At 39.8% G+C, this 19,130-nt stretch overlaps 1 protein-coding gene across 1 annotated transcript; it reads left to right on the forward strand.

The window, feature by feature from the left end:
- The first annotated feature begins 5,979 nt into the window (after window positions 1–5,979).
- Window positions 5,980–17,451, forward strand: LOC148018973 (uncharacterized). Its single transcript, XM_087701480.1, has 2 exons — window positions 5,980–7,313; window positions 16,693–17,451. Exons 1-2 carry the CDS (start codon window positions 6,121–6,123, stop codon window positions 16,808–16,810), a joined length of 1,311 nt encoding a protein of 436 aa, XP_087557606.1. The 5' UTR covers window positions 5,980–6,120; the 3' UTR covers window positions 16,811–17,451.
- The last annotated feature ends 1,679 nt before the right edge of the window (window positions 17,452–19,130 follow it).

Consider the following 19,130-nt stretch of genomic DNA (forward strand, 5'->3'; position numbering starts at 1 on the left):
AAAATATCAAAGAGGCAAGCATTGGAATGTTTGCACAAGAGGGAGAAGAGAGCTCAAAGTACAAGAACAAAATCTTGTTTACTACGTTGCTTACAAGTACAACCTAGATACACTCTCTCACACATTGATAGTGACCCATAGGCTATTTATATAGCCTCTACCTAGCTAGCGTTAGGGTTTCCCTTGTCCTTCAGGCTATTCACACCCATCTGCCCTCATACACCATTGCTTACGGTGGGTTCCTATGCCTATCTTCTAGCACATTCTAATATGGAGCCACCATTCAAGTTATAGGTCAAAGGGTCAAGAATCAATGTAGCAACCATCTGTCCATCACCCAAAAAGAACCACGATGCCACCAAAGAACATAAGGACCCTCTTTACATTAGTCACCATTGTCAATTGGGTAGCATGATCACCTTGAAAAAGGCATGACATTATCTATATGGAAAAATAGAGATGGGTCCACCAAAGCCATCGAAAAGTAGCCACCAAGAGAAGTTGATGTAGCATGCAGGCAATCACCATCCTCTCAAGAAGACTTTAGGAGCACTGGAGATGTAGAGTAAGTCCACAAATCTTGAAGCATGATCTAAGTAGAAGATGAAGAACTTACAATTATAAAATTGAAGCATCCTCCAAGCTAAAAAAGAAAGCCTTAAAAGATCATGGTTAGGATATGATGAGGAAATATCAAGCCACTCGAATAGAAAGTCATTTAAAAAATTGATGATAACAAGACAATGATGAAGAATAAAGAGTAGGAGATACTTGGGGTACTCATGCTGGTCAACCAGACCAAACAGTAGATATTAAAGAATCACAATGGCCAACAAATAGATCCTCTCTATAGCTAAAAAAGCAAGATTGAATGTAATTAGATCAATAAAAACACAAAGTTTACTAGTTTGAAGTAGTTAGTCAGTAAACAATAAGATCCTTCAGAGGTGAAACAACATAATGGTAGATAGTTTAGCCTTGCAACAATAGGACTAGTTGCCAATAGAGCAAGGAGTAGTAGATATGTCAACTCACTGAGAAACATGTTACCCAATTTGCAACAATAGGCTCGAGAGGAGTCAAATGCAACACATTGAGGCCTCAAAATGGCAATAATAGCTTCACAAAGCACCAAAACCAATAGCATTGGTAGTTTGATACCATGCTAGAAATGAGCAATAGAAGTGAAAGAATCACAATTATTGAACACTCAGAAGAATGAGTAGTGGGAACTCAGTTGATCCATGAACATGAAATGGAATCCATAACATGATATGTACAAACCACACAAGTGAATGGCAAATGTAGTGACTAGCAATGCCTTTGGTCTCCCTCTCTCCAAATGGATTTGATTAGATTAAACTAGAGTGGAGGAGGAGTGGAGTGTATATAGACACTAGAAATAGAATGGAGAAAAATGAGCTATCCCTAAATGGGTTGCCCAATTGCTCATAGCCTAATGCCTATAAAGGCACATGATACAAAGCCTAACAAAGAGCCTAACGCCCACAAAATGTATAGCTCCAATAGGGGCACCACTCCGTACCATCGTAGAGGAGTTCTTAGACCAAGGAAAGGTCTTCTTCCAATATTGAGTCTTTACCAAATTTTTCTTCTTTTCACAAGAATTGTTCTCATGAAATAGATTATGGCTATCAATTTTGAGTGCCATAGTATGTTTCAAGGGTGGGAGTGCTATCATGGGTAGGATTAGGTGAACAACTGTAGAGAGTGGTAGTGGGTAGACATAATGGAGTGACTTTAGTTTGAGAAGATGAAGATTAAATTTGATGGTGATGGAGGTTGTTAATGTCGTTCTTGTTGATTTTTATGCTTATATGTGCTTCAAAGCTAGGTGCCTGAGAATGAGATATTTGTGCATATTCTCAATTATTAACTATAAAGGGGACTTTTTGCTATGCACCTAGATATCTCATTCTCAAGCACCTAGATATAAATGGGAATGAATTGTTGTTGAAGTTAGTGTCCACATGAATCATTCTCAGGCACCTAGATATCATTTCCATGAAGGTGATTGAGGGCAATAGAATACTATTTAACACTGCTAATTTCCTTACATCCTAGTTTATATGTTTACGTAGGATAGAGGCATATACTTCAATTTGGTCATTTTGGCCACTATTCAACTATTAGACCAATCAATGCATTACTTTAGGCATATATGTGCTCCTAACTAAATAGTCAAGGTAGTAGAGTATTCCCCCTTCTTAATGATTTTGAATTCAAATTGACTTACCCAATTCTTAAGATCCGTTTGCCCCAAAAAACACCATCTTAGTTTTAGCAAGACTATTTGATCGGCAAACCTATCATAAGTCTGTAGTAAGTAGTCAACCACTTATTTGTTAGATTTCATAATACTTGAATTGTTATCTGCAAAAAGTTGAGCTACAAAAGGACCCATCGTCAAGTAGGGGTGTGCCCCTAATGACCCCCTCTTGGATTTTTGTGTCAATTCTTCTTAATAGTAATTTTATGACACTTGCATAGTGTAGGTGACAATAGGACAACCCTACCTAATTGATCGTTTCAATTAGGTTTCAACATTATCTCATTCCCATAAACACAAGCAAAGACATTAGAAAATTAGGCGGTGATCACTTTTGGCAAGCCTAGAGACCTTAAGGAAGCAAATAAAAAATCCTAGCTCACTCTATATTTGGCCTTGTCTAGGTCAATATTGATGGTTAACCCAAAAATGGCCTTCTAAGTGAGGGTAAAACCTAAGGACAACATGAAGTTTACGATGTCTCTCATCCAAAAACCCATATTCTTGGGTGCACTAGCATAGGTGAGATGACCTTAATCCTTGAGGCTAAAACATTGGCCAAAATGTTGTATGAGATGTTGAGCATGCTTATTAGGCTCCATTGAGAAAATTTAATTCTATGAAGGGACTTTGAGATTGGCTTGATTAGACCCATATTAACAATCTCAAGTAGCTTCCCTACTAGCCAAAATTGGTTGAGAAAGTGTACAACATGTTTTGCACCCCCCTCCCACAATGCTTCAATGACCTCCATCAAGATTCCATCCACTCTTGGGGACTTCCTAGGTTTTATTCTCTCAATAGCAAACTACCCTTTGTGAAGGGCCTTTACGCAACATGGGCCATTCCATCAACATAGAGCTTCATAGGGTGAAGAACTCTTGCAATTTGGCATCAAACTCTTCCACCTTGTCCAATTCCAAACCCACAATCGAGGCAAGTCATGGTCTAAATGCATTTGGGATATCTTTATCACCTTTACAAGTTTTGTTGAGCATCTTCAATCATTGGGATATATTCTCTTACAAGCTTTTTATTCAAATGCATTAAAGCACAATGTTGAGGGCACATCCCCCTTCACCTCCACACAGCTCTCATTTGGACCTTTTTAGCTTAAATTATCCTCTATTTTTAAGATTTAAGGAAATATTTCATTCCTTGAATCAGCTTATGGAGATGAGCACCATGAGGCTAAAGCTTAAGAGACAGAAGCACAACATCTCTGCATGTGATGCATAAACCCTCAGCCAACTTTGGAGCTGTGCCTAATGTTTTCCATGGCCTTTGTGAAGTCTATTATTGTATAAATGTAGCTCACCAATTAATGTGGGGCAATAGAGTAGTAGGATGTGTTTGCCTCTAGACCACATAAGCTTTAAGTTGCTTCATGAAGTGTCAATCCTTGAAGAAGGATGGTTTGAAGCAAAAGGGGAGGTGGCCCATTTGTAGACCTTCCCAAATAGACCACCCAAAAAGTACATGCAATAGGGATATGATTTGAGCTCACAAGTGCAATAAGAAGATGAAATTTGTACATACTAAGCCACCAATAGTCATGAGTAGCACACATTCTATCAAGCCTTGCCCATCACCATGTGGCTAGACCTTCCCATATAGACCACCCAAAAAGTACATGCAATAGGCATATGATTTGAGCTCACAAGTGCAATAAGAAGATGAAAATTGTACCCAAACTAAGCCACCAATAGTCATGAGTAGCATACATTCTATCAAGCCTTGCCCATCACCATGTGGCACCATTATGCCTATTATTAGTCTCTTCATTCTAAGCCAAGGCCACATCCCTAATATCACATTGTAGTACAGGTCATCCCATGCCAACCTCTCATCCATAAGGAGAGACTAGACTTGCATGACCTATCATTGTCACTTAATGTCATGTTCAAATCACCATCAGTAAAGCATACCCCTTATCCAAATCTTAGGCCACCTAACAATTGACACATTTCAGGCATATTTCTAGACTACACCAACTTGCTTCATAGCCAAACACAACTATCATACTACCATTTTTCCCATTCCACCACAATTGAGGCCTTAGATAATCCTTGACCAACGTCACTATCCCAATATTCATCTTTGGTTGCAAGCTAAAATGCCACATTTTCTTCTCCTTATCAAGTTGTAGAGCATCACCTTATGCTTCTTTGTGCAATGGCCTCTGCCACCCCCTAACACCACATAATAGTCTCAATCTACAAGAGGGAGCCAAACCAATTTCTTGATGGATAGATAGCTTACCCTTGCCTTTACATGCATTTTTTTGCATCATGCCTCAAAAGGGGTTGACATTCTCCACATTGTAGCCACTCATTAGTTTATGTCCCTAAATGTTAATGGTACTAAAATTAGCTACTCTAGCCCTCAAAGCATAATTACCGGCTTTGCAAATGGTTTCTTTATTTTATTCTCCATAGACTTGGACTCTTGCATACCTTTCTCCTCCTTTATTCCTAGTTGATCCTTAATAGACTTGCAAGGGTTAGCCTCATTCTTATCATTTAGCTACACCTTAGTTGCAACTTGCTTTGGATAGTTGTGTGTAAAATGATCAACGTCCTTATAGTAGAACAAAGAGTCAAGGAAGCTAAAAAATAGACATCCACCACCACTTCAGTACCATTAGTGTTAAAAACTTGCAGAACATTAGGGACCTCTCCTCCTATCCCATGAGACACAATCTTTCTTCTTCCCTTTGAGCATGACAATGGAGGATGCCATTATCGGCACACACAATACTTTGCCTATAGATCCTACAAGCTTGCAAGCCCCTTGTCCAACCAAACACACAAATCCAAGAATGACACCCATATTGTAAAACACTCTTTGGAGAGATGCTAGATAATGAAGGCACCACATATATGAGATTGCCTTTAAAACCAACAATATTATCTACCAAACCACCTATAGAATGCTTCCTCCAATGGCAAATTTCCCATGAAGTACGCGTATAGATTACAACCAAAGAACTCTACACATCTTTGTTTGATTTGTGACAAGTGAATTCAAGACCTTCTGTTTCTTTCCACCTAAGTTGCCACGCTTCCTATCTTTGATGAGGTAGTGGTCCTCACATAGGATTTTTTTAATAGCCACGATATCCATAATATCTTGAATTGCCTATGCACAATCCATCATCTCATGCTTATCTCCCACCATTTGCTTCTTCACTCCTCCATTATCTCCGAGAGATATTTCCCCAAGGGAGATGACTACATGCATGCTAGCCACCTGGACAAGCTACTCAAAAAGATCATTAGCAGCAGTAAAGGTAGCCCCTTAATACACCCTTCACATGTGCCTGCCACTCACCCTCCCAAAATCCATCACCTTGACACTGACTTGCTATTTAGCATTTTTAATCTTCTACAATCGAAGGTCTACATCTTAATATCTTTGAAGATATTTTTAATATGTTTTAGTCGTGTGGTATCATGAAAAGACAATTTAAAAAAAAGGTCGGCCCAAATTCAGAAAACGGACCTTAGAAGAGAGGTAGGAAATGGCCTTAATATGGTGCATTCTTATTTAATTTGAACAATAAAAAAGTATCAAAAAGATTTTCATAAGAAAAGCGATGAAAAGCCTTGTTTTATTTTAATTTTCTTTTTTGAAGATGCGAAGAATGTGATAAAACTTGGTGGTGTCGAGGAACTTACTATTTCCCAGGTTTCTGTTTTCTTTACTGCGCAGAGCAAAAAAGCTCAGCAGCAGATCGCTTCGTGGACTTCCATCGCGACGCGCAGGCAGGGTTTCGCTGTTGCTCTCACCAGACGCCCCGGGCCCCCTCTTGAGAGTCGGAAGCCGCCATGTCCGTCGCCGCAGGTGTCAGCGATGCCGCCATTGCTGTCAGAGAGAAACTCAGAGGGAAAATTGGACAAACCATGGTCAAACGTTACTGGCCCGGCAAGGCCCCCGAATGGGCTGAGAACATTGACGACGACGATGCCGCAGATGTTAGGGCTTTGCGCAAGGAAGAGCTGCTTGAGAGAGCTTTTCCTAGAAGGGACGACTCTGATGTGCTAGGTCCTAGTGATGACCCCCGCCTCCGGCGTTTGGCTGAAAGCCGGCGAGATCGTGAGGGGGCCATTGCTCGCCATCGGGAAATCAGACAAGCAGAGATTGTCAGCACAAGAGAAGAGGAGAGGAGAGCACAGGAGGGAGCTGAGCTTGAAGAAGAAGACGAGGATGCCATTGAAGCGAGGAGGAGAAGGCTTAAAGAAAAACATCTGCTGCAGAGGCAGCAAGAGCCGGAATTGGAAGAGATACTAGAGGAGGAGGAGGAAGAGGAGGAGGAGTCGGAATCGGAATATGAGACAGACTCTGAAGATGAGGTTGTGGCCAAAGCGATGATTAAACCTGTTTTTGTTCCCAAGCAAGAAAGGGAGACAATCCAAGAGCGAGAGAAGTTAGAAGCAGAAGAAAGGGCATTAGAGGAATCGGTGAGAAAGAGACTTGAAGAAAGAAAATTAGAGACAAGACAGATTGTTGTAGAGGAGATAAAGAGAGAGGAGGAAATTGCTAAGAACATGGAACTGGCTGGTGATAATGGAGAAGTTGACACAGATGATGAAGTCAATGAGGCGGAGGAATACGAAGCTTGGAAGGCCAGAGAAATTGCACGTATCAAGAGAGATAGGGATGATAGAGAAGCAATGATCAGGGAGAAGGAAGAGATTGAAAAGGTTAGAAATATGACAGAGGAGGAGCGCAGGGAATGGGAGAAGAAGAATCCCAAACCTCTTGCAGTCACCAAAAAGAAGTGGAAATTCATGCAGAAATACTATCACAAAGGTGCCTTCTTTCAGTCTGGGCCTGATGATCGATCAGGGACTGCTGGAAGTGATGAAATCTTCAGAAGGGACTTCTCATCTCCTACGGGAGAAGATAAGATGGACAAAACCATTCTTCCAAAAGTCATGCAGGTCAAACACTTTGGGCGCAGTGGTAGAACTAAATGGACTCATCTTGTAGCTGAGGATACCACCGACTGGAGTAATCCGTATGTTACATGCTCCTCTTGTTTGTTTGCCTAGAACATCAAAATGTTTTGTGTGTGCGTGTTACACCTTCATCAAAAGCATAGAACAGTATTAAAGAAATCAGGTCGCTGGTTGTCTTTTCCAACAAAGGGGGAGGAATTGTCCCATTAACTCTTGTTGTCTAAATTTTTAGTGGAAGGTTATAAACCATACTATACATATATATCCAATGTTGAAGTGAAGATTTTGAGGTTGTGCTCTAGTTTATCTGCCAGTGAACTGTTAAAGCAAATCTGTAATAGCAGTAATTTAACTGTAGGTCTTGCAGTCACTCATAAACTACGGAGGTTTGGTGCAGGCTAAATGCACTTCTGATAGTTATAGATTCATGGCTCTTAGATTAGCTGTCCGACCCTCTATGCTGCAACAAACATGCTCCAATTCACTCCATATGCCTTTTCCACTTGCCACCATACTCCTTATGCTGCCCAGGCCTTTGACTTCATGTTAAATAGATATCCATTTGTTCATTCAGTCATATCCAGTTAAGCATCTAAGCATTTATTTACCCTCATTGTTCAGCCCATTTGTATGTAGATGTGATATAACCAATTTCTGAGAGTTGGCATCTTCATTAAAATTTTTGACCCTAAATATAGGTGCTTTCCCTAATTCATCAAAGGATTTAAGCATCAATTGTCACTCTCAATCTGGCTATGATCATCATTCAGTGTATCTTTCTCTAATCTGCTCGAACAGCTCATGCTGCTTGTGTTTGGACCATTTCCAGCCATTTTTGTTCAATAAGTTGTTTCTAGAATATCCTAGTCATTGCATGCATCAGCCATTGACATCATTGCTTTGCTTGTGCCCTATTTTTGGCTACCATCATCTTTTTAACTACCACCATCTTTTTATAGCATTTCAGGTTGTTCAGCCCAGTTCTCAATTGGTCCTCGAATTGCAGCCCAACTTATGTCTAGACGTAGTTTCATGGGGACATGAAGTTTTGATACTTTGCTTAGCATTTGATTAAGTTGTTAATTAAATGTGCAAACGTGATCTGCAAACTAGTTATTTCACAATGTTGGGCCAAGTGTTAGCAGGATTGTCAGCTCATGTATGAGTCTGTGCATGCCTGATGGGCTGGGTACATTTGTTAGTATTTTAGGCATTTTATGCTAGATTGGCATTTTATGCCGACCAATTGGTGGTCATGGCCTATTTTGGACCTATTTATTGGGCTCCTCCTTAGTTATATACAATCATCATCATTCATTAGGTGGACTTCTTGTTGGAGAGAGGAGCTAGTGCCAATGTCCACACAACCTGTGACTCACTATAGTACGCGATTGTCTCATATTTGGTATACGGATTCCATTTCCCAGGCACATCTCTGAGTTCTCTTCTTTTGTAGTGTTCTTCCGTTTTCTTTCTCTTTTGTCTTGTGTTTAGCAGTTTATTTCAGAACTTATCTATGCTTCCATTGTTGCATCACTTTTGACATGGTATCAGATTGTAGGATCTAGTTTCGTGCTGTTGGTTTTTCTACTGATTTCAGGCCTTCACCTTCTTTGCTGATTAGGAGATGACTTGTTTGTTGCCTGCCCTTTTGTGTTTGCTGCATGTAATGCAGCATCAGTTGAGGTCAGCTCTCCTTGGATCTGTGTTTTTAGTTGTGTGACCCTTTGGTTGCATCTAGCAGCTCCTTTATTGTTGTCACTTAATGTCTTTTACCCATATTTTTTGCATTTTCAGCCTTTGACACTAATCCACTGCTGAGCGCCATCTTTTGAATGTTTTCTTGCAGATGTTGATATTGGCAGCATTGTGTTTTTGTGATCAGCTTGTGAATACTACATGTGAACTCTATTTTTGTGCAGTCTTTGCTATTTGGTTGGTTGACTTCTCTCTTTGTCTACCTTTTATCTTCTCTTCTTATTCTCTTCATATGGCTCCTTCGTACACTTCTATAGGTGATAAGTTACATGGACATGACTATCTTACATGGAGTGATGTGATGAAATCCTTGTTCATCAGAAGCGGACTTGGTATATCATTTGTGGAGCTATTTCATGTTCTCAGTGTCCTTTTCCCCTTCTTGAAGATTTTGATGAGGACAACCATGAAGAAGCTGAGCTTACATGGGATTTGAATGAGGCGCGTGCCTATTTTGTTGTTCTTTGATGTATTTCTAAAGTTCTATTTGTGGTTACCTCCTACAAGACATCTCTTGAAGTATGGTCAAAGCTTTAGAGGCACCTTCCGCCATGCGTATAGTGATCCTTTATGGCTAGCTTCAATAGATGAAGTTTGAGTCTAAGGACACTATTCAATCATTTTTTCTCTGGGTTACATGGGTACAGGACTAGCTTTGACGCATGTAGTGTGCTCTTCTAAATGCACATCTCGTGGGAACAATATTCTAAAAGCTCCCCTCAGAGTTTGGAGTGGCGAATGCCTTGCGGATACAGACATCATCTACACTTGTGAGCTTCACATATATGTCCTTGATACTGCTTAAGCACGAGGCATCTTTGCGTTTACAAGGGAGGCTTTTATCTCATTATAGAGGTTTTAGTGAGACCTTTACAACTTGAGAGAGGGGCAACAAGAAGAAAAGATTGAAGGCCCAGTATTATCAATGTGGTAAGAAGGGATACTTGCGGAAGGATTGTAAGGAGTTAGTAGCCTCATGGAAGGAGGAGGAGAAGAAGAAGAGGGATGGAGACTCCTTTGACGATCATCCTTTTTCTCAGACTCCGACCCCAATTCTCCGACCAAGTAGAAGTCCAAGGCATAGAAGGGATCCACTTCTTCGGACTGTGGGAAGGGCTTGAGTGCCCCATCCTCTATTGCTTTCTAGTCAACGTGATGTAGTCATCCCTTGTGACTCTTGAGTGCCAGAGAGGGAGTGTGAGGGTAGTAAGATGGGGTCAATGAGACTCATCTATATAGGTATACAAGTGCACAAGTTCTAGAGAGGACGTCCCTGACGCATTAACTAAAGTCTGGCAGGTTCAAACCCTGGAGCTAGGATTGCCATCCAAGTTCATGATGGGCTGGTATTTGACAGAGAGCGGGCTTGGCTCCTAGTCTTGTGCTCACATGAGGGGATAGTTTGGTAGTCTAGCCAGAGGCGGGGAATCCATAATCACATATGTTTAGAGACATTTCTGACAGGATGGTCTTGTATGCTATTGTGAGACATTAATAATGGACACAAAGACATGCTATAGTTCTCTATTTTTAGGAGTTGGTGCGATTAACATCGATATCAGGCTCTATATGAGGCACCTTGGTGGTGGCTTGATCACCCATTGTTTGGGTATCCATGTTTTTATGTTGTATGGATTGTGATAAGCCATTATCATCGTATCATTGTATTGTATCAGATCACCCATGATCTGAGAGAGGATGTTAGTAAGATTTTGGCCTAAAGTATTTTATTAGACATTGATGTGAGTGGTGACATTAGGAACTAGACATTAATTGATTAATTGATGCTAGTCCAAGGGCTAATAAATTCTCAAGATTTCTTGGATGATAAATTAGCTTAACCAATTCAATTGTTGGCTAGTACAATTAATTTTCTAAGCAAGAAATATTGATTAAAATAAAAAATTTAAAAATTAATTTAATGTGATTGACAATGGATGAAAAAAGCAATTAGAATGTGGCCACTTGGCAAAACTTGCCCATGCAAGTGAGAAGAGGCTAGAAGAGGAGAGAGAGAGCATTGTGGAGGTCAACCAGCAAGAGGGGAGGGTGTAGTAGTCATCACCAGTTCTTAGAGAGTGTGTCTGAGTAGATTGGGTAGCTGTTGCAGCAATTGTGAGTTTGTAGAGGCATAGAATAGACCTGCAACAGCATTTTAGGTAGAGGTGACAGCAGTGAGGCCTCTAGGCAGTAGGTGACTACATTTTGGCTGCATTGCGGGACTGCTGGCTGAAAATTCAGCCACTTTTTGGCGATATAAGTTTGATTCTTTTCTCTTTTCTCAGTGTTCTCTCTTACCCTCTTTCCATCTCTCAAGTTCTCTTAGCAAATCTATTCCATTTTAGCCATTGGAGGTGAAGTATTCAAAGATTCATTGCTGTAAACCCTAATTTATAGGAGAGATTAGGGTTTATCAGCCACCTTGGGAAGAATGCTTAGAATGAGGACCAACTACTTGTCACTTGGAATTCAGTAGTTGAAATTTGGGCATTTCAAAGAATTTCAAGAGGCAAGGCAGCCAACATTAACTTGTCAAGTCTTTGGTAGTCCTTACCTTGATGAAAAGCAAAACAACATTTTAGTGCTCTCCTTCCGATGGCCCTAAAGGCGACTAGCCTCAAAAGGTGACATTGCCATGACCATAATTGCCAAGAAACCTAGGAACTTGTCTCATACCTAGGTATTTTAGAAACCTATGGAACACCTATTTAAATTTCCAAAAAAGTCCTACCCTAAAAAAAGTGGTTGAACTTTTGTAATCAACATTTTGTCATGGACTCATTTGACACATTGACATGGACATTGATATTGATTGCAAGAAATTTTCTTGAGTTGTTGTCTATGATGCATGGATATTTTGATGGCTTCTTCTATAATTAAAGCTAACATTGTCATGGATAGTGGACCATAATGTGTGCATGTTGATGCTATGTTGAATCTCCATTTGCATTGTATAGGATCATGAATTATGATAACTTACATTGCACAAGTCTATTGTATGCGTATAGTGTCTCATGATAGTTTTCTTCCATCTCAAATGGATATTTTGATGGCTTCTTCTATAATTAAAGCTAATATTGTCATGGATAATGCACCATGATGTGTGTGCATGTCGATGCTATGTTGAATCTCCATTTGCATTGTATAGGATCATGAATTATGATAAATTACATTACATGAGTCTACTGTATGAATATAGTGTCTCATGATAGTTTTCTTCCATCTCAAATGAAACTTGTTTCTAATATTTTAGGAAACTTCATGAAATCTATGAAGCCCATTTCATATCTCTTGTTTCAGAAACCCTTGGCAACTATGGGACCCATACCATTCTTAGAGTCTTATGGCTATGCAGCCACAAATGATTAAGTATAGATATGAATTATCATTGACAAGGGAAGCCTAGCTAGTGTATTGCAAAGGCTTCACTTGAGTCATAAAGCTGATGAAGATTAATGCAGTAATGGTTGTGAGGAGCCACAAGACAAAAGCCTGATGTTCAACATGATGCCTTGTGGCATTAGAAGACCAATATTGAAAAGGCTTTTTGAGACCAATGCTTAAAAGTTTTTCAAAAGACCAGATTAATTGCCATGTTTATCTTACTTTCTCTGTGCCCTTTTGTCTCTTGTGTTCTTTGCTAGTCAACAAATTGCTCGGGAATTGTATCACCAAAAGATGAGCTACGTGGTAGATACATGTTTTGTTGTGGTAGTTTTGGTGCAATTTACAGGTGGCATACTTTTTTATTTGTTGTGGGTTGTCATGTCTTACTACAACTATTTGTTTGGTTCAATTACTTGTGTTTTCACACACTGTTTTGTGAAGGAAGCTTGCTTGTGGGTCTTGATGTTGGTCATTTCTTCCTTGATGTGTAATGTTGCAACCTATGCAATGTAGTAGATTGTTGCTGTCTTCATTGTGCTCATTACTTGTTACAGTGGTTCTTATTTGGTGTGGCACATGGTGCCATAGGCATTGATCCATTGTCTTGCTTGTGTTTTGTTGATAACCTCTTTGGCAATCTCGTGGGTTTCTTATCCTTCCCTCTGCTTAAGGTGTAAGTTATGCTAGTCATTGCTTGTGTGTCCAAAGGCTTTACTTGGGTCATGTAGCCGATGAAGAAGAATACGGTGGTGAGAGCAGCTCCAAGATGGAAAAACGTGAAAAGTCTTTTTGAGATGAAAGTCTTTGGAGACCAATGCCTAAAAGTCTTTAGAAAGCCTAGAGCAATTGTTATGCTTAGTGCTTATCATCCTTTCTCCATGATGTTTTTCTTGTCTTTGTGATAGCCAACATATTGCTTGGCAATTGCAGCACTAGAAGATGAACAATCTTGTGATAGAAACAATGCTGTGGTAGTTGTTTTGGCACAAGCTACAGGCTGGTGTGGCTGTCTATCTATTGTGAGTCATCATGTCTCAGTGGAACTACCTATTTTATAGAGAGGCTACTTGTGTTCCTGCCTTAATTGTATGAAGGCCGTAGTTATGTGAAATGGCATTTAGAAATGGGTGAAACGTCGAAACAGGGTCAAAATCTCCTGAAAAACGTTTCCTAGACCGAAATGTTTCGGAATCATGAAATGGCGTCACATGGCGTTTCAAGCCAAACCTGAAACATTTCGGGACATAAAATGTTTGCATGGAATAGGATGCAATGTTTATAGTAAAAAAGTGAAGGTTTGGAACCTTTTAAGAAAACATAATAAATTTTGAGTCACAAATGTGCTGTTTTGAGTGTTGATCAAGCGTAGTTAGATGAGCCATTTCAATACAACTTGTTACAAGTAAAAAGGGATCTGCACCAGCCCTTTCAATCATGACCTTTCATTAAAGAAAAATCTTGATTCTTCCACCTGTGAACATTAAAAAGAACAATTGAAATGAGGATTGTGCCCACAATTTGGTTCCAATTATAGTCCATTAATTACAAGTGATTCTCTCTCTCTCTCCACCTTATAATGCATTCCAGCTTACAGCTTCATTAACATCTTCCAACTTTACAACTATAAGTTCTTGCATATTGATAAATTTAAGTTTTTAATGAAAGACTTTAAATCTTATTAACTAGGATATCATGTAATCCTTGTCTTCCCTAGATGATGCTGCGTTCCCGTTTCCGTTTTGCCCTTCTTGAAAATTCCCGTTCCCGTTCCCGTTCCCGTTCTCGTCCTTGTTTCCATTCCGGTTCCAAAGTTTCCCTCAACTATGGTGAAGGCAGCTTGCTTGTGTGTCTCGACTATCATACATTGGTGATTTCTTTCCTCCTATATGTGTTTATCTTTTGAGTCCCACATGGTGCTCATGACTTGTACCATAATTCTGGCATGGTGTTGCACATAATGATTTTGACATTAGCCTATTGACTTGCTGTTGGTGACTTCTTTGTTAACCCTATGAGGATAGTGGCTGATTAAGGCTGCTGCAACCGTGACCATTGTCCCAAGTGCTCACTGGTTTTGCTTGTGAACAAGGTGTTAAGTAGCCTTGATAACGCGTGCGTGTGTGCAAGCACACACACACTCTCTCTCTATATATAAGTGGATCCTAGCCCTTACCAAGGATTGAGGATGTGGTGTGTATAAGTTGTTGTTTGTAGGCCCTTGTAAAAAACAAACTACAAACAAATGCTCGCTCTCTAGTGGATTACAATGACTTAATGACACCCTAGTGAGTGCATGTCAATGTGCAGTTGTGCATTGATGTGTCTAAATTTTAACTAGACCCACTCTTCCTATTTTCTTTTGTTGCTTAGTTTCTTGGCAATAATTGCATTGATTTGACATAGTTTACCAACATGTGGAAGACATGCTTGTAAGACAAACTATTTCATATCCCCTTGAGTATTGGAACTTGGTGAAACTAGCAGTGTTTGGATCACTTGCATAGAAGGTTCTACTCTAGAATGGTTCATCAAGAATCTCAGGGCGAAGTTCATCTCGTCCCTCTTTTAAGGGTGTTCCAACTTAGTGTTTTCATTAGGAGAAACACATTATATGTTACCTATTGAATAAAAGAGGGAGCTTCATGGAGACATCATTTTGTTATTGGCAGCTCATGTGTGAGTTAGTGCTTGCTAGTTAGGATTGGGCACACTTGTCCTTATTTTAGGCATTTTATTGTGATTTATTTATGTGGAATTTGTGGCATTTTATGCTAGTCAATTGTCCTGTTCCTTAGACTTTGACTCCGATCCTTCAGCCAAGGAAAGGTCTAAGGTGCAAAAGGGATCTACTTCTTCAGATCAAGGGAAGGGCTTGACTACTCCTTCCTTTGGTGCTTTCTAGTCTAGGTAATGTGGTCATCCCTCATGACTCTCTCGTGCCAGAGAGGGAGTGTGAGGGTGGTGAGATGGAGTAGCTGAGCCTCATCTATACAAGTATACAGTTGCATAGGTTCCAGAGAGGGTTGTCCTTGACACATTGACCGAAGTTTGGCAGGTTCAAACCCTGGAGTTGGGATTGACATCCAGGTTTATGATGAGTTGGTTATTTGGCAGAGCGGTCTTGGCTCCTAGTCCTATGCACTGCTGGGGTATCCATGGTTCTATTCTGGTGGTTCTATGTTGTATGGACTGTGATGAGTCATTATCGTTGTATCATTATATTGTATCAGCTCACCCATGTTTTGAGAGAGGGTGTTAGTAGGATTGTCAGCTCATGTGTGAGTTAGTGCATGCTAGTTAGGGCTGGGCACACTTGTCCTTGTTTTAGGCATTTTATTGTGATTTATTTGTGTGGCATTTTATGCTAGTTGGCCAGCTGGCCGACCAGCTGCTATTTTAGGCATATATTATGCCTATTTATTGTGTGCTAGTGCTCATGCAGCCAGTGACTTATTGTTGTATGTGACTATCTCGTGTTTGGTTTATGGATTCCATTTCCCGAGCACATATTTGAGTTCTCTTTCTTCGCAGTGTTCTTCTGTTTTCTCTTTGTTCTGTCTTGTGCTCAGCAGTTTATTCTAGCACTTGCCTATACTACCATTGTTGCACCACTTCTGACACATTTGTCTTCTTCACAATTGGAAAGAGAAGGTGCTGGACTAGGCATGAACAGCCAGAAAGCAGTTGTGGTGGGCTGGAGGGAGAGAACAAATCATCACACTGAAGAGTAAGGATTGGGATTTTCAGATAGTATGAAGAATGGCTCCTCTTGGCTTCTGGTGTGTAGAGAGTTGGGTTTTTGGGGGGTGATAAGAACTTTTAATGTGGCTTTTTTCATGTTCTAGAGCTAAATAAATTTGGCCATCAATGAACATGTGCTTTTGCATAATTCACCCTTGCTTAGCAGCACACCCTTATGACTCAAAGCTTTCACAGCCTACATTGTTGCTATGATGCTCTCTACAGCTAAGCAAGTCCTCAAATATCCTTTTTAGAGCTGTTTGCCATTTGGCTTTACTGCTCCTTGCTTTTTTGATGTATACAGAGACTGTCGATTTAGATAGACTTTTGTGCAAGGTGTTAGCTTATCATCGTACTAAATAAATGTTTGGACTTACATGAGGGCACCATGTTTCTATGGAAAGTGAACTGTTATACTTGGAAAAATGTTGCTTTGTGTAGCAGTTGTATTCATAGGAGCTGAAGTTTTGTCTACAAATTTCCGGATTATATAATGACATGTATTGAATGTTTTAAAAATTTAAGATACATCTATCTTTCCATGTTTTGCAGATGGGCATTGACTGATAAACTCCGAGGTACTTACAATAGTAAGATGGCTGCTATGAATAAGCCAATTGCAAAACCTAAAGGCAGCAAGAAGCTGAAAGATTGGGAGGATACCAAGTGAAAGTACATTGGGTTTTACTTTCTTGAGAGTAAAGCTGAGGGTTGCATGTTTATAGAGTGGATGTTTCGTCCTCATATTGCTTATACATCAGTAATTTCTCTGGAGTAAAGGTGAAGATTGCATCTCTTTATAAGGTGGATGTTTCAATCTTCAGGACACTGATCTGCAATTTCTTGACTCGTCATTGGAACAAATGAAGATTCACACATTTCGTCAATGAAATTCAAATCTGGCTCACATGCAAAGTAATTCAAGCAGTCGGCTGTTTTGTGATGTGAAGCTGGACACTGCAGTCCAAACTGTGCAGGAATCTGTGAACTGTTGTATACTTCTCAATGTTACTTGCAAGTATGGGAGCCCTACTGTTCTGTGTGTCTCTTATTCTCGTCCTCTTCTTATTTCTTCTTCTCTGACAATATTCCACAGCACAGGTTTTAACAGGCATTGCATCTCAAGTTATGCTACCTAAGGTTTTTAACAATGAACGTGCATGGTTTACATAAGAATGCACATCTTCCTATGTGTCCTCAAATTTACATGGCTATTGTATCCATGTGCACTGCAGATTGTCCATGCTTGTGCTCATGCACATGGGCTCATGTTTTCTTACTATCTGGTTATCAAATCATAGCAGCACTAGTCTTTATATAAGCCTGTTCTGGTGTTCTTTTTTCCTGATCCCTTGTGAAGATGTTTGTGCTAAACCTTTGTTGACGATAAAGCTTTGTAGCATACTCTTTTTGGAAACTACTCAGTGCAAAACGCTAGTACCAAAATTCTCAGGGATTTCACTAGACCTGGTTCTGATACATGCAGTGTCCTATGTATGCATGTTATGTATCTGCTCCAGATGTTTATTTTGGTCAGTGGATACTTAGTTGTTGATTATGCATTGGAAGCATGCTGTGGTAGATTGTAGAAGATTGCCTTTTCTTGACATCCATTTCTACCGGTGGGTCTGTGATGAACTTGATTTTAAACTTCTGCCTTGTTGGTTGCTTCTCATATTTTGAGAGGACTCATATTATTGTGTCAATTCAACATGTTCAGATGGTGTCATTGATTACAGCGGTAGCCTTTGTGCTCTTGGTAATAATTCGAAGTCTTTGTTTTGTAGTTGATCCTTTTAAGGGCATGCTTCACTTGAGGAGAACACTTATGGTAGGGTTAGTCGAATGCATACTCGTAATAGTGTCTAACTTGCCAGGCACTTGGGAATTATGGTGTATTCACAATTAATATCCTTTTAAGGGCATGCCTCACTTAAATAATGGAAGGCGTCACATTGATATTATGTCTTAAGGAAGTGTAGGTAGTTCTTGTGATTAGATAGTTCTAGTTGTTTGCAGTATTGAGAGTAGGGGTTTAGGCTACAAGTGATATTGCTCCTTGCTGTGTCTCAAACTATTGTTTGACCCATGAACATTAGGGTTCTAACAATACACAACAAAGTAGATTGAGGTTGTGGTCTTGCATTTCACATCTCAATACATGACACTAGTAGTATAGTATGCTATTAATGCGTCCCACATTGAACATCTTGGTAATCGCTAGTCGAAAATATTGATAAGGGGGAAAGTTTATTTTCCCATGCACTTGGGAACTATGGTGTATCCATACTTAATATCCTCTTAAGGGCATGCCTCATTTAAGAAAGGAGTCACATTGATATTATGCCCATACGTATGTCTCCTTGAATACAATCTTGCATGTGACCCAGGCCGAGGGCAAGGAGACAATAGAAGGGCTAAGAAGGAAGTTGGATTGAATGATAAATGGGTAGTTCTAGTTATTCCCAATAGTGAGAGTAGAGCTTCATGCAACATGTGATATTACTCCTTGCACTTGTGGCTCAAACCCCTTGAATAGACCCATGAAATTTAGGGTTTGAATGAACACAACAAACTAGATTGAGATTGTGGTCTTGTATTTTGCATCTCAAAATAGGTGACACTAGTAGTCTAGTATGCTTGTAATGCATTCCACATTGAATATCTTGCTAATCACAACTTGAAATTATTGACTATGGGGATGTTAATCTTATTCAAGGGCGGTTGTTGCCAAGAGTCAAAAAACAAATGTTAACCCTATTCAAGGTCAGTGGCTATTTGAGAGTTAAAAACAACAAAAGTAGGGGACATATAGTCCAAAAATTTATGGAGTAAAATAATAGGAACTTGGACTTCAAGACGGATGTGGCTATCCAAGTTCAAGATTGATGTGGCCAAAGCTCAAAGGTAAAAAAACACTTCAAAATTGAAAAAACTAAAAATAGCTAGAAGGTGCTAGGCACTTTAGGACTATATGAGAATATTAAATT

This window comes from Lygodium microphyllum, chromosome 20 (genome assembly GCF_053477565.2).
Source record: "Lygodium microphyllum isolate KBCC chromosome 20, Lygodium_microphyllum_v1.1.10, whole genome shotgun sequence".
Taxonomy (NCBI): Eukaryota; Viridiplantae; Streptophyta; class Polypodiopsida; order Schizaeales; family Lygodiaceae; genus Lygodium; species Lygodium microphyllum.

Bases quoted from the DNA above. Each gene is read 5' to 3' on its own strand.
- LOC148018973 (XM_087701480.1), top strand. From the start codon at position 6,121: ATGTCCGTCGCCGCAGGTGTCAGCGATGCCGCCATTGCTGTCAGAGAG. The intron at 7,314-16,692 runs GTATGTTACATG...CATGTTTTGCAG, and splicing joins ACCACCGACTGGAGTAATCC to ATGGGCATTGACTGATAAAC.